A 23,148-nucleotide genomic window follows, 5' to 3' on the forward strand; every position below is an offset into this window, starting at 1 on the left:
TCGACAAGAATAAAATAAGATGTTATAGTGTCTAGATTTAAATATAGGAAATAACAAAATATTAAAGAAATATTATTAATTTGCCCAAAAAAGTTCCATGCCAGCTTTCGGGAAGTAGTAGTGTTTGCAGTAGACAACAGCGTTACTGATTTTTAAAAAGCTCTCCACTCATAGAAAACATTTCATGGAGGTACAGTTATTTGGTGTCACCTTGGTATGTCAAGACACTAGAATGTCTTATTTCAGTCTATTTAAACTTATAAATTTTTGATCACCGCTTGAGTTTAATGGAGACTAGAGGCTTACTGATATACAACGTTTTGCACTTTTTAAATTACTGAATTAGAAAAAGTTGGTGGAAATAGCAAAATATAAAAAAATCTTTTTTAATATGGCAAAAAAAGCTTCCATGCTGGCTTTCGAGAACTAGTTTTTTAAGTATTATTTGGTGTGAATTTGTTATATAAAGACACTAGAACGTTTTATTTCATCATACTCAAACTAATTTGTTGTTGACATGAGTGGAGACTAGAGGCTTCTTGGTGTTCGATTACCTATACTTTAATCACCAAGAAGCCTCTAGTCTCCATTAAACTCAAGGTGCGGTCAAAAATTAGTTTGAAAAGTTAAATAAATTGAGTTGAATTTATCTACATGAGCTATTTTGAGCATTTTAAAAATCAATAACACAATCAATCAAGTTTACTTAATCTCTAGAAGGCCAAATTTTAATTAGTAATTGATTATTTCCTCTAACCTTGCAGCTGTTTTTTTTTTTTTTTAAAATCCTTTCCTGCATGTGTTTGGTGCGGCTTCCCCACACCCAGGTTGTGTTTAGTGATTAATTATTTACTGTTAAATGCACCAAGGTGTGATATGGATGTCAGTGGATTCTGAGTGATTCCAGGCCTTATCATCTCTGCTGTTGCTCCCTGACATGTTTCACACTTTTGGTTGTGAAACAGGTGTTAGGTTGCAGGTGTTGTTGTCCGGTTTTCTCGACCCGCTGTTTTTCCTCGTATCATAACTCCGGCAGGGCACCGGTTCAGTTTCTTTTGTTCCGAAGTGGTGTCGCTGCCCCGTCGGAGACAAAGTGCTTTTGTGTGAACGCCGGGGAGTGTTTCTTGGAGCCCAACACAACCCCCTGAACACAGCACAGTCCACGCCCCTTCCAGGACAGATCGGCGGCCAGATAAAGCGAGCAGCAGCAACACTGGCCGCTCATTGTTCTGGCGGGGAGTCGTGCAGTCAGGAATGTAGCGATAGCCATCGCGCCTCGATTTCAGATATGTTGCGTTCTGGAGTATTATTGGAAGCAGATGTCTTATTTACGGGAGGGGAAGGAGGGGAGGTTTTACACTTTTATGTTACGCTTGCAGCTCGGCCACAGACAGGTTTTAACATTTAAGCTCGCCAAAGTCACCAGGAAGCGACTTTTCCTCCAGATTTTACACTTTACAGTACATATATGCAGCTAAAACTGACATGTAGACTCATAGTGCAGTTTAGACGCCTGTTGTTGTGTTTATTTATGCTAATTTTACAGGTATTTGGCCATTTTTTACAATTTAACATTTTTTCCTCCAGTTAATGATAATTTTTGAATTAAAGTTATTTTAAAGGTATTTTTGTTTGTTAATAGAACAATTATCCCATGAAATCATACTATACTCACTGGAGACACATGCTATTGTGATTATTTATGCTAATTTTACAGGTATTTTGGCCATTTCTTACCATTAATCTCATATTTTATCCCCAATTAATGATTATTTTGTGATTAAAGCTATTTTTAGAGGTATTTTTTGTTTATTTATAGAACAATTAGCATGCATGAACATACTACACTTACTTTAGGCAAGAGAATTTTTCCCACTTAATGATTATTTTTGAACTTTTGGTCCAAGTTTAGAACAATTATCCTATAAAGTCATACTATACTCACTGTAGACACTTGCGTTTGTTGTTTATGTGTTTATGCTAATTTTCCAGGCATTTTGGCCAATTTTTACAATTAATCTCATATTTTTGGCCCCAGTTAATGATTATTTTGGGATTAAAATTATTTTTAGAGGTATTTTTGTTTATTTATAGGGTGTTCTTCTTGCCACTGTTGCCTTAGGGCTTGCTCTGGGGGTCAGGCATATGGGTTCTGTAAAGCGTCTTGAGACAAGTTGACCTGTAATTGGCGCTATATAAATAAAATTGAATTGAATTGAATTTATAGAACAATTATCCTATGATATCATACTATACTCACTGTAGACATATGCTTTTGTGGTTGTTTATGTTAATTTTACAAGTATTTTGGCCATTTTTTACAATTTATCTAATATTTTTCCCTCAGTTAATGATTATTTTGGAATTAATGTTATTTTTGGAGGTATTTTTGCTTATTTGTAGAACAATTATTCTATGAAATCATACTATACTCACTGTAGACACCTGCTTTTGTGGTTATTATGCTAATTTTACAGGTATTTTGACCATTTTGTACAATTAATCTAATATTTTTCCCATATGTTTGTTTATTTATAGAACAATTAGCATGTGAATACTCACTTTAGACGTGAGATTTTCTGCCACTTATCAGTAATTTTCCTCAGATTTTACCTGTTGAGCTCACCAATGTTACCAGGAAGCAACTTTTCCTGCACATCTCGCTGTATTTTACACTTTTCTGTATATTTTTTGCAACTAAAACTGACATGTAGACTCACAGTGCACCTTAGACACCTGCTGTTGTGGTTATTTATGCTAATTTTACAGGTATTTGGCCATTTTTTTTCTACAATTAATCTAACATTTTTTTTTTTCAGTTTTGGAGTGATTATCTTGGAATTGAAGTCATTTTTGGAGTAATTTTGGTCCAGTTTTGCAATTAATCTGTGAAATTATTTAACGGGAATATTTCTGCCACTTGTTCACATTTATTTTTGGCTTGTTTCTACGTGTTAATGTCCTTTTTTAGATGAATTTTGGCACTTTTACAGTACTATTAACCTGTAAAGTCAAACTGCACTCATTTTAGATATGTGCTTTTCTGCTGCTTGATGTTTATTTTTGTCCTCGTCCTATTTGTAGAGGAATTTTGCTCCATTTTTAGAGGAATTATCCTGTGAAATCATGTAATCAGTCATAGTATCAGACTCAGTCCAGGAATGGAGCTTTCATTTTAGGCTCTTTTCCGCCTCTTAAGGTTATTTTTAGAGGTATTTTTGTTTTTTTTTATAGAATTATTAGCCCGTAAAATCATAGAATATTGACTTTAAGCAGGAGTTTTCTGCTGTTTCCTATTTATTTTTTAGCTCTTTTCCACCTCTTAAGGTTAATTTTAGAGGTATTTTGCTCTTTTTATACAACGATTAGTCTGTAAAATCATACAAAATTGACTTTAAGCAGGAGTGTTTTGCTGTTGCGAGTTTATTTTTGGCTCTTTTCTACCTCATAAGGTTATTTTTAGAGGTAATTTTGCTCTTTTTATAGAGCTATTAGCCTGTAAAATCATACAATATTGACTTATAAGCAGGAGTTTATCTGCTGTTTAGTATTTATTTTTGGCTCTTTTCTACCTCTTAAGGTTATTTTTAGAGGTATTTTTGCTCTTTTTATACACCTATTAGCCTGTACAATTATACAATATTGACTTTAAGCAGGAGTTTTCTGCTGTTTAGCATTTTTTTCTGGCTGGTTCTACCTCTTAAGGTTGTTTTTAGAGGTATTTTTGCTCTTTTTATACAATGATTAGCCTTGAAAATAATACAATGTTGACTTTAAGCAAGAGTTTTCTGTTGTTTAGTGTTTATTTATGGCTGTTTCTACTGCTTAAGGTTATTTTGAGAGGACTTTTTGCTCTTTTTATAGAACTGTGAACCTGTAAAATCAAAAAAATATTGACTTCAAGCAAGAATTTTTTGCTGTTTAGTATTTATTTATGGCTGTTTCTACCGCTTAAGGTTATTTTTAGACATATTTTTGCTCTTTTTATCAAACTATTATCCTGTAAAATCATACAATATTGACTTTACGCAGGAGTTTTCTGCTGTTTAGCATTTTTTTTCTGGCTGTTTCTACCCTTTAAGGCTAAATCTAGTGGTATTTCAGTCCTTTTATAGATGTAAAATCTTAAAGTACTGACTTCTGGCATGAGGTTTTCTTCTTCTTTTGAATATTTTTTGGTCCTCTCGTGTCGTCTTTATATAAAAGCAAACTTTTCTTCGAGAGACGTTGGAGGTGGTTTTATTTAGAGTTTGCATGCGACACGTGGGCTCTTTTACACTCCACTAGCTTCTCGCTGAGGTTCCTGTTTTGGTGCGTTTCTGGCTAAAGTTTCCTGCGGCTCTAGAGCAGAAGTCAGGAGGTTAAAGGGTCGAATGCCTCCACAGCATGCAGCGATACAGGTGCTCTCACACTCCTCCTGTGGCCTCGCCTGACCTGGAATCCCCGGCGGAGTCCTCAGCAGGAACATCTGAAGCTGATTTAAGTGGAGAAGCAGCTGCTCTGAGAGAGCGACCTGGAGCTGGGAAGCCACCGGTTTTATTCCCACAGCAGCCAGACGCTTCACGAGCAACAAGCCAGAACCTGACGAAGCTCGTCGCTCATTTTAAATGTCAGCCGAGCTTGCTGCTGTCATTAATCTGCATTTTGGATCCTTTTAGTGTAAGATTAGAAGTTTGTCTGCAGCTACAGAAGCTTGAATTTCCTCCTTCTCTTTGTGTCGTTTTCAATTCTGCATTTCTTTTCTGCAGAAATAAGCACGAATTGTTGATTTCAGCTCAAATAAGTAAATTTTTAGAACAATTTCAGCTCGACCATCTGACCAGAATCGCAGTCCGAAAGCCTTTATTGTCAATGTGTGCCAAAAACACACAAGTGGGTCGATATTCAAGGTTCAGGGTTTATTGTCACATGCACAGGAAAGAAACCCGTCTCCCTGTGCTATTAAGTTCTGTCTTTGCTAACCACAGCGAACAACAAACAATATAAATCTAAGTACAAAATAAATGAAAAAGATAAATAGAAATAAAACAAAATACAATATAATAGACTAAAATAAATGAATAAAAAAGGAATAAAAAACTAAAAAAATTGATAAATAATGGATAAATAAACTGAAATAAAAATAACCTGGACTAACATAAAATAAATTAAATTATGTAAAAATAAAAAATAGATAAATAATGGATAAATAAAATAAAATAAATGACACTAAAAATGGAAAAAATAATTAAAAATGGATAAATAATGAATAAATAAAATAAAAATAAACTAGACTAAAAAATAGAAAAATAGAAAAAAATAAAAAAAGGGATAAATAATAGATAAATAAAATAGAATAAGATAAACTAAACTAAAGTGAAAACTAGATGAATAAAGGCAGGGGACTGTAGTGCAGCGTCAGCTGTATGTGCAGTAATCAGCAGGGAATGTGCAACAGACAGCAAAGTGTCATGAGGTCGTCTGTTTAAAAGCTGGTTTCAGATACATGCATGTATTTTTTCCACCTAGTTGCAGACAACATTTCAATCCCTCCTGTGGTAGACATAACATTTTTTTTGCTCTGTAATTTTTACAGTGTTTGACACCCCTTACTTAGATAGGATTTGTGACTCAAAAGCGCTAAAAAAAAATCTGCAGAACTCAAACACTGTCTGTTCGTCATTTTCCACTTGACAGATTTGCACGTGTGTTGATGTTTCAAGCCAAACTGTATTTCTACTTTTTGTTTGCGTACAATAGCTGCCAGTTTGTCTTGGAGCTCGTCTGGGTTTTGATCGAGGTCGGCTCAAAGATTTATTTTGGGAGCCGCAGCGATCTGGAAACTTGTTTTCTTCAAGCGGAAAGAAGAAGTAGAGGCGAGCTGTTTTTAAACTGTGATGCAGACGATGATCGCTGAGCACAACTCGTCTCTTGGGTGAAGTTTGTGGTCGCTTTTGTGCTCGTTTGGAAATAAATGTGATTTAAAATACCAAAAATGCTTAACTACACCAGTTTACATCCACATCACATTTTAGCACATCTTAAAAGTGACTTAAAAGCACGTCTTTGCTAACCACAACAAATGTCAAACAATATAAATCTAAGTACAAAATAGATTAAAAAAAAGATACATGGAAATAAAATAAAATAGACTAAAATAAAATAAAAATAAAAATGGATAAATAAAAATAAAATAAACTACAAGAAATAAAAATAAATACATAAAAAAGCAAAAAAAATAGATAAATGAAATAAAATACACTACACTAAAATAAAATAAAATAAATAATAAATAATGAATAAAAATTTAAAATAAAAATAAAAATGGACAAATAATGGATAGATTAACTAAAATAAACTAGACTAAAATAAAATAATGAAAAAATGACGAATAAAAAAGAAAAAATGAAAAGAAAAAAATGGACAAATAATGAATCAATAAAATAAGATAAACTACACTAAAATAAAATAAAGAAAGAAAAAATAAAAAAATAAAAAATGGATAAATAGTGGCTAAATAAATGAAAGCAAAATAAAGATTGATAAAATTGAATAAAATAATTGGAATCTCTGATTTAAATTCAAGATAAAAACCTGCAATTTTCATTGTTATTACTTATCATGTTGTTGATTCAGAATATAAATCTAAGTACCAAATGGATAGAAAAGATAGATGTAAATAAAATGAAATAAAGTAAACTAGACTAGAAGTAAAATAAAAAAAATTAATCATGGATAAATAATGGCTGAATAAAATAAAATAAACAAGATGAAAATAAAATAAATAAAATCTAAATTAATTAATTAAACAGAATAAAAAATAGCAAAAAATAGAAGTAAAAAATGGATAAATAATGGCTAAATAAAATAAACTAGACTAAAAAAATAGAAAAATAGAAAAAAATTAAATAAAAATAAAACAGGGATAAATTAAGATAAATACATGAAGTAAACTAGACTAAAATTAAATAAAAATAAATAAATAAAAATTGAAAAAAAAAAATTATAAAATGGATCAATAAAATAAACTAGACTAAAATAAAATAAATTAATGAGTTAAAAAAAATGAAAAAAAATACTAATAAATAATGGATAAATAAACGCAATCGACTGCAAAATATGGAGAATCCGAAATGTTGGACAAATAAGTACAAAACAAAAAAATGAAATAAATTGAACACCAGAGTGCCTTCCTCAAGATTCAAGATTCTTTCTTAAAAATTAAGAAAAACGTACAGGTAAATAAAAATAGTGGCAACTAAAATCATGTCGTGGAAGTCTGAAAATAGCAGCAGGTTAGACTTTAACAGGTAACAAGGATAAAGAAGTGCATGTGTGTTTTTTTTAGGCTCCAGAAATCAGCTTTTTTCCAGCGTAAACTCCTCGTAACTCCAGAGCCAGCCCAGTCTGAGGAGCTCCACAGCTTCACGCCTCCTCTGGACAACAGAAGATCTCTGTGGAGGTGTGGTTTGAGTTAAAGCCGCTGGGTTCACGGCCGGCCACCAGAGTTCAGCTACAGACCTGCTCCTCTCTGGACCTGCAGCCAAACAGGCCCACAGATCTGGGTTTATTTACCTCCTCACACCAGTTAACACAACAAAACGTGTTGTCTTTATCAAGCCAGGGTTTAACCGGAGCCTTTTATCTGACATGCTGCTGTAGCGAGGCAGATCATACAGGTCACCAGTGAATTACACTGCAAGAAATGAATCAGAAAGTAGGTTTCTGAGAAAAGAAATCTGCATGTGCACTAAAAAAAACCCACCTCAAAAAACACAGCGTGGCCAGAAAACCAAGAAAATAAGCACTCGTTCAAATTTTAGGAATTTTAGAAGAACTTATCCAAACATGTTGGATAAGTTTTAGTCATTCTGAACTATTTTTGGGTAATTGTTGACAAGCTTTATGTCATTGTGGACACATTTTGAGTCTAGTTTTGTGCATTTGCAGTGATGTTTGCAGCTAGAAGCAGAACAGTGCACAGAAGGACGTGTTAATTTTGCACCTTCTTTCTTCTATTTTCATGTTTTGGACTCATTTTGGGTCATTCTGGACAATTCTTCTATGCATTTTGGACTAATTTTAGTCATTTTGGACAGATTTCACTTCATTTTTGACACATTTTTTTTGAATTTTAGAAAAGTTCCAGTCATGTTGGACTATTTTTGGGTAATTGTTGGCCAGGTTTATGTCATTGTGGACACATTTTGAGTTATGTTTTGTGTATTTGCAGTGATGTGTGCAGCTAGAAGCAGAACAGTGCACAGAAGGACATATTATTTTTGCACCTTCTTTCTTCTATTTGCATATTTTGGACTAATTTTGGGTTATACTGGACAATTTGTGTGCATTTTGGACGTTTGGAAATTTTAATCATTTGGGATAAATTTCACATAATTTTGGACACATTGTTGGAATTTTGGGATAAGTTTTAGTCATTTGGGACATTTAAAAAATATATTTTTGAGAAGATTTCTGTCATTTTTGACTAATTTTGAGTCATTTTGAGAATACTGTAGTCATGAAGGACACTATTTGACTTTATTTTGGACACATTTCAGTCGTTTTAGACATTTTTCTGTAGTTTGGATCAATTCTGGATAAACTTAGGCCCTTTTGGAAGGATTTCTCCTCATTTTTGACACATTTTAGGAATTTTTGGTTAAGTTTTAGTCATTTGGGACATTTTAATAAATGTAACATGCAGCACAAAATATAGTTTTAGTAAAGACAAAACATATTCTGCACGATGTAAAAAACAAAAATCTGTCAAATAACTGACAGTCTTTCAGCAAAGGTGCCAGAAAACACATCGTTAGTGTAAAAACAGTAAACATAATCACAAATATCTGAAAAATAATGCTCACACACTGTAAAACAGCAAATTATTGTTTGTAAAAATTCTAATTTTGGCCTGTTTTTGTGCAAATTAATACTTTCTTTTGTGATTTTACTGGATATCTGTAGTTTCACAAAACAGGTAAAATCTATAAAATATATATATAAAAACAGCAAAAAAATAATTTCCCACTTTTTAAACCTGAATGCACATTTAAATAGCAGCACGTCTTTAAAATAATATTATTTTCTGATTAATACTGTAAAAATTTGTGTCATTTTACCATCAGATGTTGTAAAAAATGAATTATCTGTGAAACTACAGTTTTTTGATGTGGACATTGTTTTTCATTTCATTATTTCTCACAATTCAGAGAAATAGTTCTAAAAATTAGATCAATTGAGATGAAATGCTAAAAATATCTGCTTTATTTCACATAAAACATGAAAAATCTCACATTGACAAATAATTTCTGACAAGTATTGAGTGTAAAATTAGTGAAAATCAACCTGCATGTTGCTTTATAAGCTGTTCATGACACAATTTAGTCAGGATGGAAAGTGTGATGAAGCTCTGGAGGTGAAGAATTACCTAACACCTGAATGAATAAATAAAAAGAGAATTAAACGTCCTCTCAGGTTTTCCAGCCTGTTTTTAAGCTCGTACGTCCCTGGACTCAGTCATAATGGAGCTTTAATTCATTACCCTGGAGTCAGCGCCTTTCAGTTTTATGTTTTGTGTAAATAAACGTGACATTTCAAACGGTGGAAATGTCATTCAGGAAGGAAGCTCTATTTCCCCCTCGCTCTGTGGATTTATAACCCGCGGTGCTCTGTGGATCCTCTCATCTGTCCAGCTGTAAATCACCTGCGGTTGTTTTTCGCCGTGAAGCGCTCGGCTGGTAAACAAGCCCTGCAGCAGGTGACATCACTTCTCTCACCTGGTTGCCGTGGCGACAATGGATGGAGCAGGCGGCAGGCTCTGGAGAGTCGAGGTGGTCCGGGCTTCGTCATTGTCCTCAGACGGTTTTAAATAGATTCATGTGATGATAGAAAGACTCTGCGCAGATAATTACAACTTAAGGTGGAACATTTATGAGGTTGTGTGTCGTTTCTGTCTCATAATGCAGTGTGGAAACTCACTTTCAGCTCAGGAATATTGCAGGATTGTAGCACAGAACCGGCAAGAGTTGGTGGAATTTCATTCACTGCAACCAGATTATTGCAAAAACACAAAACATAAAATAAAAATGCAGAAATGTGTGGCAGTCCAGTATTTTCTGTATGTGACAGGTTACCATTACAGCATCTCAAAAGACAGATTACAGATGTACAAATGCTCTTATTTTTGAAAGAAAATTAGTTTGTTTTCAATGAAAATAACATTAAATGAATGAATAGATCTTGTCCAGACATTGTTAATGTGGTAAATGACTATTGTAGCTGGAAACGGCTGATTTTTAATGGAATATCTCCATAGAGGTACAGAGGAACATTTCCAGCAACCATCACTCCTATGTTCTAATGCTACATTGTGTTAGCTAATGGTGTTGAAAGGATCATTGATGATTAGAAAACCCTTGCGCAATTATGTTAGCACATGAATGAAAGTGTGAGTTTTCATGGAAAACATGGAATTGTCTGTTTGGTGACCCCAAACTTTTGAACAGTAGTGTATATTATTTACACAATACAGTACAGAAAAATGCAAAAAGACGAGAGTTCAAGAACATTATGTACAGATGATGATGGATTTTCCAACAAAATAGGCTATTTTGACCTCCAGAATTTTCTATTTTGTCAACTTAACAATGTGAAAAAGGAAAACCCTTCCATATATCTGTTTATTAGTGATATTTGACCTCGTGCAGCCTTCAGTGTTTATCTGTGTGTCATCTCCATTAATCCCAGCAGCTGTTGTACTGATTCAAACTCATGTCAGCATCCAGAATACAATCAGCCTCGTTTGTCAGCGTGACCTTTCTCAGTCTCCGTCCAAACTTCTCAAAGGGAATCTGACCTTTTCAAGAAGTGACTCGAGATTTGGAGGAACCAGTTTCTCAGTCGTCAAGAGTCGGTGTTCTAATGTTTTTACCTTTCTGTGTCCGCAGACCCAAACCTCAGCCTCCTGATGGCGCTAAGACCAACCCGTCCAAACGCCACCGCGACCGTCTCAACGGCGAGCTGGACAAGCTCACCAGCCTGCTGCCCTTCACCGAGGACGTCCGGGCTCGGCTGGACAAGCTGTCCGTCCTCCGCCTCAGCGTCGGCTTTCTGAAGGTCAAGAGCTTCTACAACGGTAAGTGTTCCACAACGTTCTCTGTGGCTTTTAATACACGTTTTTGCACAATGTTTGGCCTCTTTCTCTGCAGACACACCGTGAGCTCTATGGACTAGTAGGACTTATTTTATCTGGATATGAGAAACGATGCTAGTCTGATTACACTCAGTTCAGACAGTTGAAAGTGTTGCAGACGTCCACAGTTTTTAACGTGGACGGATCGGGGATGTTCACGATTAATGGTACGTGTTCACAGGATCCATCAGTTTCTCACATCTTGCATTGTAGCACATTTTGAGCTATGTTGCGACGCGTCACTCATTTGCATAAAATAGACTTGACTCCTCCTTGATGCAAATTTGTTGTGGGAAGTGAAGGTCCGACGCCTCGCGAAACTTTCGTGAAACGTCTAAACTAGGGCGCCCCCGTAAGCTCAACAGGTTGAGCGGGAGACCCATAAATGGGCTAAAGTCCACAACACAGAAATACTTTTCTCTGAACTGTTTTTGTTTGCGACCGAGCTGCCATGTTGGTCCAACACTTCTGCTGAAGTGAAGTGAAAGTGCTGTCATGTGACCACCTTGTGTCCTGCTAGTGACACGCCCACCAAGTGGGCGATATTCAGATGAGGTGCGTTTCCATGTCTGAAAAAACGGTCCTGTGGACACGTAGCATAGCTGTTAATCGATTACTTGTGGTTGATAATTTGATCTCATCAGGCAGAAAACGAAGGACAAGAATGTCAAGAAATGCGTTGCAGAGGTGCTGTAGTGCCTGTTGGTGCCACCAGGTGGAGCCTCTTACTGTTTAGTGAGATGGAGTTACAGGTGTGTTTGCTGACCGACATCCATAAAGCAAGCGCTTCTCACGACTGCTAGCTGTTGTGGTCGTGGAATCTGTGGTGTCAAGTTGTTCAACAGCTGTCCAGTTTAGCTAGCTACCTGTTGCTCATGCTAACAATGCTAAGCTAGGATTTTCAGATGTTAACACAGGCTGGGAGTTTAGTGTTTGTCAGCAGAAACGCTGCAAAATTCAGCAGCAGCAGGACTCAAACTAAAGCGATGAAGTGTATTGATTGTTTTGAAGGTGTTGGCAAACACTGATTGATTTCCTGGACTGATAAGGTTTCTACGACAGCATTTGTTGCAGCTGCATTTATGCTAGCCACAGTAAATAATAAGAATTATTTTGATATTAAACTGCTGTGAAGAAATTAATGACATTACAGGTTATCTACTGTAGACTGCGTTCAAAACTTTGGATTTGCTCTGAAATTAGGTCATTTTCATTCTTAAATTTATCTTTACTTGTTCCTCAATCAAGCTCGTTTTGCAAGGTTTCATTGGTCTAAAATATTATTTTTTAATCAGAATATGGAAAAACCTGCTGTATTTGAGTCATTTGAACGATTAATTGATTATTGAATGTTAACAAGGCTGGCTAAATTGTTTTAAATCTGCATTTACAGTGTGGATATTGTTTAGTCCTTTCATCTAGAAGCTAAGCCGACCACAAAATGAGATGTTTGCATTGGTTTGAATCATTCCTCGGGTGATAATATTAATATTTGACAGTGACAACATGACAATTTGATGGATTTTTTCATTCCAGCAATTTGTAGTTCAATAACTTACCTTTATTCTGATTTATTCCAGTCTTATTAGAAAGTCTTAGGGCAAATTTGTGTGTTCAAAATCCCGTTTTTCATCTGTTCTGGTAGTTTTTTGTGTTAAAACTCAAATGCAGCACGGTCAACCAAGCAGCCACACTTTGGGTTAAAGAAAACTGTTTATTCTGAGCCTTTAAAGATCGTATTTATTTCCATTTAGAGACAAACCAACTCCCGTTGCTTCCACTTTTGTGTGTTCGTCTGAGGGATACCAGTCTCACTTCAGTTTCACTTTTGTGTCTGACACTGGGAATGTTGTTTAAATGGTTAAGTTCTGTCCACACACACACTTGAGACTTTCAGTGTTTTGAACAGGCAGCCAAAAGTCAGGAAGGAAAGATGGTCGGCATCAAAGACAATTCAAGAAATACGGTATATTTTTGGCAGGATAATGGAGAAGGAAGTGGAATACAAGCTTTCTGAGCAACATCTGGATGTCTCAGACGAAGCTTTCCAGGCTATAAATCTTTAAAACAATTACGTACAAGTACTTGAAGAAGAAGAAGAAAAGAAACGGCGGTGGAAGGATTTGTTTTGTAAGAGGAGCTGGAGGAGGAACGATGCTCTCGGAGCTCTTTGAAAAGACAAATCTGTCCGCTGGGGCTCTGGGTTATTTATGAAACAGTCAAGCGTTCCCGATGTGAGCTTATTCAACTTTTACGGCAAACATTTTGTTCCGCTGCCTTTTGTGAAAATAGCAGCAATTAGATCCAAGACGGAGTCCCTGTTTACAGTAAATGGGGAGAGGGGTGTGGTAGTCGTCAGCTGGGATGCTATATCGGTGTCAAATCTGGCCCTCATGGCTCGCCGTATATTTGGATCCTCGGCAACGGGAGGTGTGAAGTGGACCGAGACAAGGCGAGAATTTCTCTGTAAATGCTGTCAGGGAGATGAGTTGTACACAGTCTGAGTATTAGTGTCCACCTGTTGTGTGCCGGATGCTAAAAGGCTAATATAACCCTGTATGGGACGGTAACTGCTGCACATATGGTCGGTGAAGCCTCTGTTTTTAGTCAAATATCATGCAAAAATAGCCAACGTGGTTTGAATTTCCTGCTTTTGTCTGATTTACATCATTGTAAACTGAGTGTTTTGTGGTGGTTTTGCGTCTTTTTGTGGTGTTTTTGCGTATTTTGTGGTGGTTTGGCATCTTTTTGTGGTAATATTGTGTGTTTATATGGTGGTTTGACGTCTTTTTGTGGTAATTTTCTGTGATTTGGTGTCTTTTTGTGGTAATTTTGTGTGGTTTGGCGTCTTTTTGTGGTAATTTTGTGTATTTTTGTTGTGGTTTGGCATCTTTTTGTTGTAATTTTGTGTGTTTTTGTGTGGTTTGGCATCTTTTTGTGGTAATTTTGTGTGTTTTTGTGCTGGCTTGGTGTCTTTTTGTGATAATTTTGTGTGTTTATGTGGTGGTTTGGCATCTTTTAGTGGTAATTTTGTGTGGTTTGGCATCTTTTTCTGTAATTTTGTGTGTTTTTATGGTGGTTTGGCATCTTTTTGCAGTAATTTTTTGCATTTTTGTGGTAGTTTCACATCTTTTTGTTGTAATTTTGTGGTGGTTTGGCATCTTTTTGTGATAATTTTGTGTGTTTTTGTGCTGGCTTGGTGTCTTTTTGTGATAATTTTGTGTAATTTTTGTGGTGGTTTGGTGTGTTTTTGTTGTAATTTTGTGTGTTTTTGTGTGGTTTGACGTCTTTTTGTGGTAATTTTGTGTGCTTTTATGGTGGTTTGGCGTCTTTATGGTAATTTTGTGTGTTTTTTGGTGGTTTGGCATCATTTTGCAGTAATTTTGTGTGTTTTTGTGGTGGTTTGGCGTGTTTTTGTTGTAATTTTGTGTGTTTTTGTGTGGTTTGGCATCTTTTTGTGGTAATTTTGTATGCTTTTATGGTGGTTTGGTGTCTTTATGGTAATTTTGTGTGTTTTTGTGGTGGTTTCACATCTTTTTGTTATAATTTTGTGTGTTTTTGTGGTGGTTTGGCATCTTTTGACCAAAAGCCAGTGGTAATTTTATGTCATTGTAGTCACTTTGTCTGTCTTCCTCTTCATTTTTTGTCTTTTTATGGTCATTTTTTGTCTCTTTGTGATCGTTTCATTTGTCTTTGTTGACATTTTGTGTCTTTATAGTGTTATTTTGTGTGTTTGTCATGATTTTGTGTGTCATTTTGTGTTTTTCTGGTCATTTAATGTGTCTCTTTGTGGTGATTTTTTGTCCACTTGTCATCAGTTTGTTTGTCTTTGTCGTCACATTTTCTCTCTGTTGACAGTTTGTGTTTTTTTGTGTCTGTGTGTATTGTGTTTCTTTTGTGGCTTTTTATTGTTATTTTTTTTTATTTCTGTTGATGTTTTGTGTCTTTTTTCTGTCATTTTGTGTGTATTTGTCATCATTTTAGGGTTTTTTTTGCATCTGTCTGTTGATTTGGCATCTTTTTGTGGTAATTTTATTCTTTGTTCAAAAATAGCCCATGAAATCCATTAAATTAATTTTCATAGCTCATTTTTTGCACTGTTGTTGTGGACACAATAAGACATTTGAAGACTTTCAGAAACACAGATCGACACTTTTTAAGCTATTTTTGGACATTTTATAGAGCAAACAACTTATCAGGACTCATTATTTGCAGCCCAATCTCTCCTTATCTCTGAAGAACCAAGATAATTTGTAAAATGTGGTAAACAGCAGCTTTTACATCCTGCTACTGGCTGCCACTTTTACTGTAGCACATATTAACGCTCATATTTAAATGGAGGAATCAGACAAATTACCACCAACAAACTGACTGGATGACACGTTATTTTTATCTGATTTTATTTGTAGTTAACGCGACGATTCTGAGCTCATCGTTGGCTATTTTTTCTGGTGGAACCTGACGTCACATGTGATGCATTCAAGTACCGTTGGAAAGTTCAAATTGGACACTTTATGGCTCATTTTAACAGTTTCCGGCTTGTCGCTTCAGGAATTTGCACACCACTGCACCTTAGTTGTAGTTTTAAATCATTTGTTAATTCACAGATTTCACAATTTCACTTTCATTTTAGCTGCAGTACGTCTCAAGGATGTGTGTGTTTTAAATCAAGTTCTTTCTTTTTCTTCTGTTTTATTGAATTCCTAGAGAAACGCCCTCTCATTTTGCCTGTGCTGTGGACTTATGTACAGCTAAATGACAATAAAGTTTGATTTGATTGCTACCAGTGTGTTTAAACCGGTATTTACTGCTCTGCTGCTTAATAAAATTTGAGCATCTCCTCATTTTCAGGAAAGATCTAGACCTTAAACTCTCCCCACACTGAGCAGCAAAGAAGGCAGTCAGCACAAATCAGACCCATGCAACGGGGAGGTGTATCAGCCAAATACTAGAATAATAAAACTGCTTCAACGTTCTCTTTATTGGCTCGAGAACGAGGCATTTGCCACTGGAATCAATGGGAGGTTTTGTTCCGAAATGGGCTGCAGAGCGAAGCCAGAAATGTCAGCCGCTGGCGAGCGATCAGCGAGTCACTGCACACGTTGACTAACAACCCCATCAACCCCCCGCGGACGGGTTGTGAGTTATTTCTGCTCTGAAATAGTTAAAAAAAAAAAAAAAAACAGCGTGATGTGAGCCTCTGTAACTGCGGTATCAAGCTGTTGGAAACAGTAGAGTCTGTTGCTTTGGGCTCATCAATTATTTGGCGGCGTCGGTCACTTAGCTGAACAAATGCATTTGGAGGGAGTCTGGTTACTGTCAAACTGTGACTCCACTGTGGCTCCGCTCGGTTCTCCGGAAAGACTTTGGAGACTTTTGCAACCGCAGCCGCTCTGGTGAAACCCGTGTTGACATGTGTTGTAGTAAAATTTAATATTGTACTCGAAGAGATTACATTTATAAAATGACAATCACAAACAAGTCTGGGCATGACTGTTAATCAGACTGTGAATATGTTTTCTGCTATTTTATTATGTGATTATGTTGTGACCAACAGAGGTCAAATAACACCAAGACTGTGAGGAAAAAGGGATTAAAGACGTAGAACTAAAGAGAAACTTTGGAGAGGAAAACAAGGACTGCTGTGCTACTTTTTGATTGTTTAGGTGTTGATGAAACTGGACTCACATGAGACAGGATGTGAATATAAATCACACATAAAAGACTTAATGTATGTTTTTTCTTGGTTATTCATAAAAAGCAACCATGTCAACCTTTTAAAAAATGTTTTTCATTTGCACAATTCAAATCAAGCAATTTTGTCTCAAAAAGCGTCAAAATACGACCAAAAAGAAACAAAATACGACCAAAAAGACACAAAATATGACCATAATGAGACCAAATATGACCATAAAGACACATAATGTGACCAAAAAGAGACAAAAAGTGGCAAAAGGAGCCAAAATATGACCGAATGAGGTGAACAACTACCTAGAAGAGACAAAATATGACTAAAACAGACAAAATGTGACCAAAAAGAGGCAAAATTTGACCAAAAAGAAACTAAACATGACCATAAAGAGTTTAAATATAGCCATGAAGAGGAAAAAATAGGACCAAAAAGAAACAAAACAGGACCAAATGAGGTGAACAACTACGTAGAAGAGACAAATATGATCAGAAAGAGGCAAACCATGATCAAAAATGCATATGATATAACCAAAGAATACAAAAAGTGTCAAAAAAGAGCCGAAATATGACCATAAAGACACATAATATGACCAAAGACGCCAAAAAGCAGCAAAAGTGAGCCAAAATATGACCAAACGAGGTCAAGAACGACCAAAAAGACACAAAATACAACCAAAAAGTGACAAAATACAATCATAAAGAAACAAAATATGACATTAAAGTGACAAAATATGACCATAAAGCGATAAAATACAACCATAAAGAAACAAAATGACATTAAAGTGACAAAATACGACCATAAAGAGATGAAATGTGACCATAAGAGACAAAATACGACCATAAACGCACAAAATATGACCAAAAAGAGACAAAATGCAACCAAAAAGTGACAAAATACGACCATAAAGAGACAAAATACAACAAGAAAGAGACAAAATACAACCAAAAAGCGACAAAATATGACCATAAAGTGACAAAATACAACCTTAAAGAAACAAAATATGACATTAAAGCAACAAAATAGGACCATAAACAGATGGAATATGACCATAAGAGACAAAATACAACCAGAAAGAGACAAAATGCGACCAAAAACACAAAAAATATGTTCAAAATACATAAAAATACAAAATATGACCACAAAAAAGAAAAAATATGACCATAAAGCAACAAAATATGACCATAGAGAGACAAAATATGACCATAAAGAGACAAAAAATGATCAAAAAGACACAAAATATGGTCAAAAAGAGACGAAGCATGACCATAAAGAGGCAAAATACGACCATAAAAGAGAAAACCGTGAGACTCCTCAGAAGGACAGATGATAAATTTGAATCACATCGCCCGGTGGCCGGTAATTTTCTTTTTTTTATTGCGAAAACACACGCTGTAAATTATTTATTGTTGGGCTGAGAACAGATTTATCGATACCCCTTGCTGGTTTGTAAGATTTCACAACAGCTCCCCGCTTCCTCCCCCCGCCGCCACCGGTTTGTTGGCGACCGATCCGTCCACGGCGGACCCTTTTCCTGCGACTGTTCGACCTCTTCCTCCTCAGCTCTCTGGTCTGAAGTTCAAACCTTCCCCCCATCAAACAAACGCTGTGGGACTCCAGCTTGTTGTTGCAGTGGGGAGGCCTGTTTGCACGGCAGTGCTTTATGCATTCATAAAACTCTGCAACACACTCTCCTTTCTTTGAAGCTCATTGTAACACATGTGATTACCCATGTTTTTTTAAAAGAAAGACCTCATTACTGTTGCTTTTGAGGTTTTACTTCCTCATTAAACCAGTCTGTTTGTCCACCTGTAGATGAATCCACTCCTTGTAGTCTTTTCATCATTTCTAATTTTGCTGGTGTTTGGCTGCAGAAAATATTTTTTTGTGCCGAAACGGGATGTTTGGTTGATGTTGGTTAACTGTAGGTACCGTATTTCGCCGTGGAATAAAAGCAGACATCAAAGTCAGGGAGGTGATTGAAGGTAGACAAGATAAAAGGACGGACAGTAAAAACAAAACTGGAAACAAAAGACATCAAACAGCACATCAGGTCCATAAAATTAAGTTTACAGGGCGACTTTTCGAAGATACAACACAGCTGCTCACGTCAAGAGTTTCATGTTGAATTGAAGCTTTTATAACTCTAACTTACCTGCAAGTTCTCCTTATTAATTCGAAGCAATTCTGGTCGCCGGTGGGAATTTTTCTCAGAGCCAGAACTCAAACTGACGCAATCTGTGGCATGTAGTAATAAATAACGCAGGATTATGTAGCAGGGATCGGCGTGACGAGCCAAGCACAACATATTATGTAATGTTTTTGAAAGGTTTTATGAGTCACGTTTGACATTTTCCAGAGTTTTCAACCTTCAACTTTCTTGGAAGAAAGTGTTTTGATTTCCCATAACCATCTTTAGTGGAAGTGGCTGAGCGTTGGGCGTGTGTTCACATTTCTTTGCTAGCTGGAAAATTAAAAAGCGCTGGGTTTCGTTGCTGTAAACATCTATCATGATGATTTCCGTCTAATGTATCGTACATCTAAGCACTGCCAGACGCAGATAAAAGAAGTGTCTTTCACATTTTCTTAGTCTTCGCCTTTGATACGATTTGTTTCCTGAGGAGCAGCGTCGATTCTGAGGCAATTTCAAGGCATTTCCATTACATGGTGTCCTAGACTTACGTCATAGTTTCGTTCCTAGGGATCAACGTAAGTTGATTTTCGCCATGAGTCTGGCGAAAATGTAAACAAAGCCATTATGTGCATCACGATATCGATCAGTTCTTCGGAAAAGTCATGAATACCAATGACTGCCATGCATGTATGAGTCATTTTATATGAAGAAAACTGAATATGTTGCACTATTTTTACAACTTGATCTAATAATGCTGATATTCGGCAGTGTTTCGCCTTGTTCCGAGCATTTTATTATATCTGATTTCACTTCCATGGAGGTGGTTTTCCTTTCCTTCGAAGCATCAGAAGAGTGTGACTTGCGCTTGGGAGCCATAATGAAGGGTAAAAAGTTAGCGAATGTAGCACAATCCAAGGTGGCATACAACGGAAGAATGTAAACAAAGCCGTCTTATAGCGCCGCGTGACGATGTATTCGTCTACGCTGCTCGCTAACTAGTTCTACGTAACCAGCTCCGACGTAATGATGAAAAGGTTGACGCTTTCTAAAAATATCCAGTTCACGTTCAAGTCAAATGGAAAAAATGCAACAAATTCTCCCTTTTAAGAAGCGTTTCTTGCACGTTAACGGCAATAACGGCAATATCTCCGTTCCTGATGAGGTTCCCGTCAACTCATTGGTCCCGTCACGACCAATGAGTTGACTAATTTTACGAGACGCTGAGACTTTAAAGCGGTCGATGGCATCTCCTCTCCGGGTTAGTGGCATAAATCACTTCTACGGCGACCACTCGATACCGGGAGGACATTCTTGGCTGGCGATCAAACGGTCACACCAGTATGCTAGTTTGCCACCAATGGCAGCATTTCAAGGTGACTATGATTGCTGCGTTGGGTGTTATGTTCAAGTTAAACACATATAATTGCCAAAATGGCCACTGGCACTGAGTTTGCATTCTGATGTGACAGTTTCGATCGCCGGCCAAGAATGTCCTCCCAGTATGAAGCGGTACCTGCCACTGGAAAATGGTTTATGTGGATGAAATAGCAGCGACGTGCCATCGGAGACCAGCAGCATGCCACTGTAGAAGCCATCTGCCACGTACCGACCTCGGAGCTGCTGTAAATGTGATCATAATGGACCCTGTGACAGTTTGGTTGGTTGCTGAACAAAAACATCATTTTTCTGTCCTTAATATATGCAACTTTTAATTTCTTAACCTGTTATGTTTTGTTGAATTTCAGATAATATCCAGTAAAATCACAGAGAAAAAATTGTTCTTTTACAAGGTGCGACTGTAAAATTACACCTTTTACTGTATAAAATCATGAAACATAATTATTTTACAGATATTTGTTGTTATTCTAAAGAAAAATATATATATTAAAGACAAAAAAATGTGGTAAATAAATTTCTTAAACTTCTATTTTACAGATATTTGCTATTATTTGAAGACAACACAGTAGGGCTGCAGCTATCAATTACTTTAGTAAGTCAATAATTCTCAATTATTGAGTATTTTATCGATTATTCTGGCAATTAATCGAGTAATCGGATTCCATGCTTGGCGTTGCAGCATCAAAAGAGGAGGTGAACGCAACAGAAATAACCGTCCTGGTGGAACACGGGCTGACATCTGCAGTGTATTGCACATATATAGTATAGTACAGGGGTATAGTACATATATAGTATAGTACAGGGGTATAGTTCATATATAGTATAGTACAGGGGTATAGTACATATATAGTATAGTACAGGGGTATAGTACATATATAGTATAGTACAGGGGTATAGTACATATATAGTATAGTACAGGGGTATAGTTCATATATAGTATAGTACAGGGGTATAGTACATATATAGTATAGTACAGGGGTATTGTACATATATAGTGTAGTACAGGGGTATAGTTCATATATAGTATAGTACAGGGGTATAGTACATATATAGTATAGTACAGGGGTATAGTACATATATAGTATAGTACAGGGGTATAGTACATATATAGTATAGTACAGGGGTATTGTACATATATAGTGTAGTACAGGGATATAGTACATATGTAGTATAGTACAGGGGTATAGTACATAGAGAATATAGTACAGTGGTATAATACATAGAGAGTATAGTACAGGGGTATAATACATAGAGAGTACATATATAGTACATATATAGTATAGTACAGGGGTATAGTACATATATAGTATAGTACAGGGGTATAATACATAGAGAGTATAGTACTGTGGTACTATACACTTGAAATACTACTCTGGTTAAAATAGAGCGTTCCGTCAAATTTAAAATTCACTGATAATTTATTGATTATAGATCCGGATCTGAATAGGATGAAATCTGGGTCCAGTTAGTGATCTGGGGTCTGGTATGTAGTGGATTAAATGAAGCCTCCATTCAGAGAATTTTGCCTCTAGGAATTTTAATTTTTATCTAATTATTTGAGTAACTCAAGGAATTGTTTCAGCCCTACAACACAGACTCCTCAGCGGAGGCATCTCACAGTCTCAGGGTTAATAGACCTTAGTGTTTGATACTGGTCACAACATGATCACATAATGTAGTAAAATAATAGAAAACATATTCATATATATGTAGATATGTGCTGAAGGATTCTCTACAATATGGTGGTGGTTGTCCTGTCACCAAAGCTGTTATATAAAGACACATTATTGTGCAGCTTCCACTCAGGATTTCTACGTTTTGTTTCTTTGTTTTGGCAAACAAAAGTGAACCGTTGCGTTATGTAAAGCCACGTTCAGGCCAGGACAGGACGTCAAGGCAGGAAGTGGCTTTGATATTCTTAGCTCTTGAGCGCAGACTCGACTGTGGCATCTGGGAAAACGAGCATATTGTCCACGCAGAAGTGCTTCTGGTTCTGAAAACGTGCAGCAACGGTCCAGAAAGGAGCAGATAGCGGCGGAGAAAGAGTGATTTTGTGTAGTGATTTTTCATGAAGCTCTCCTTTGTTTGCTGCTGTGTGTGGCCTCTGAGCAGCCAGACGCTGAGGGCAGCAGGAGTCTCTCTATTAGATTATCCTCCACCAGGAATTTGGACCGACCTCAAGACCTGCGAGGCTGAGAAAACTTCGCCATGCTTTGTCCGCTGTCAGTGAAACACAGGCCAACCTTTTAACTGCTCAGACGTGAAAATAAAACATGTGTATATCAACAAACAGCTTTAGAGTCCAGTAAAGTCTCCAAATTGGTGAATGGATACCTGCCAGAGCAGCCAGATTTTAAATAATACCCCAGACGTAGTGGCTGACTGTACAACACATTTATACTGTTAAAACTGTGTGCAAACTGTAAAAAAACAAAACAAAAACAAAAACAGATGAAATCCTGCAGTAAGGTTACAGGAAAAAAATGTTCAATACTGTAATGTTCAAATCTGTAAAAACTAATCATAAATGACAGCAAATATCTGTAAAATAATATTTTCTTTATTTTATTTTTGCAAAATTCATGCAACATGACCACAAAAATACAAAAGTAATGAAAAAACACAAAGCAACATGAGTATATGATCTAAAATGACCCCCAGAGACACAAACTACCATAAAGACATGTAAAATGTCCCTGAAAACAAACAGAATGACCACAAAAAGATGCAAAAGGTCCAGCAAAATGTAAAAAT

The 23,148-nt window shown here is 36.2% G+C and overlaps 1 protein-coding gene across 1 annotated transcript in view; it reads left to right on the top strand.

The window, feature by feature from the left end:
• ahr2 (aryl hydrocarbon receptor 2) overlaps positions 1–23,148 on the top strand; it is a 104,048-nt gene that overhangs the window by 10,124 nt on the left and 70,776 nt on the right. The window contains exon 2 of the mRNA XM_055008198.1: positions 10,929–11,116. Within this exon, the coding sequence (XP_054864173.1) occupies positions 10,929–11,116 (188 nt within the window). The remainder of the gene's footprint in view (positions 1–10,928; positions 11,117–23,148) is intronic.

The sequence above is a fragment of the Amphiprion ocellaris genome, chromosome 24, assembly GCF_022539595.1.
Source record: "Amphiprion ocellaris isolate individual 3 ecotype Okinawa chromosome 24, ASM2253959v1, whole genome shotgun sequence".
Taxonomy (NCBI): domain Eukaryota; kingdom Metazoa; phylum Chordata; class Actinopteri; family Pomacentridae; genus Amphiprion; species Amphiprion ocellaris.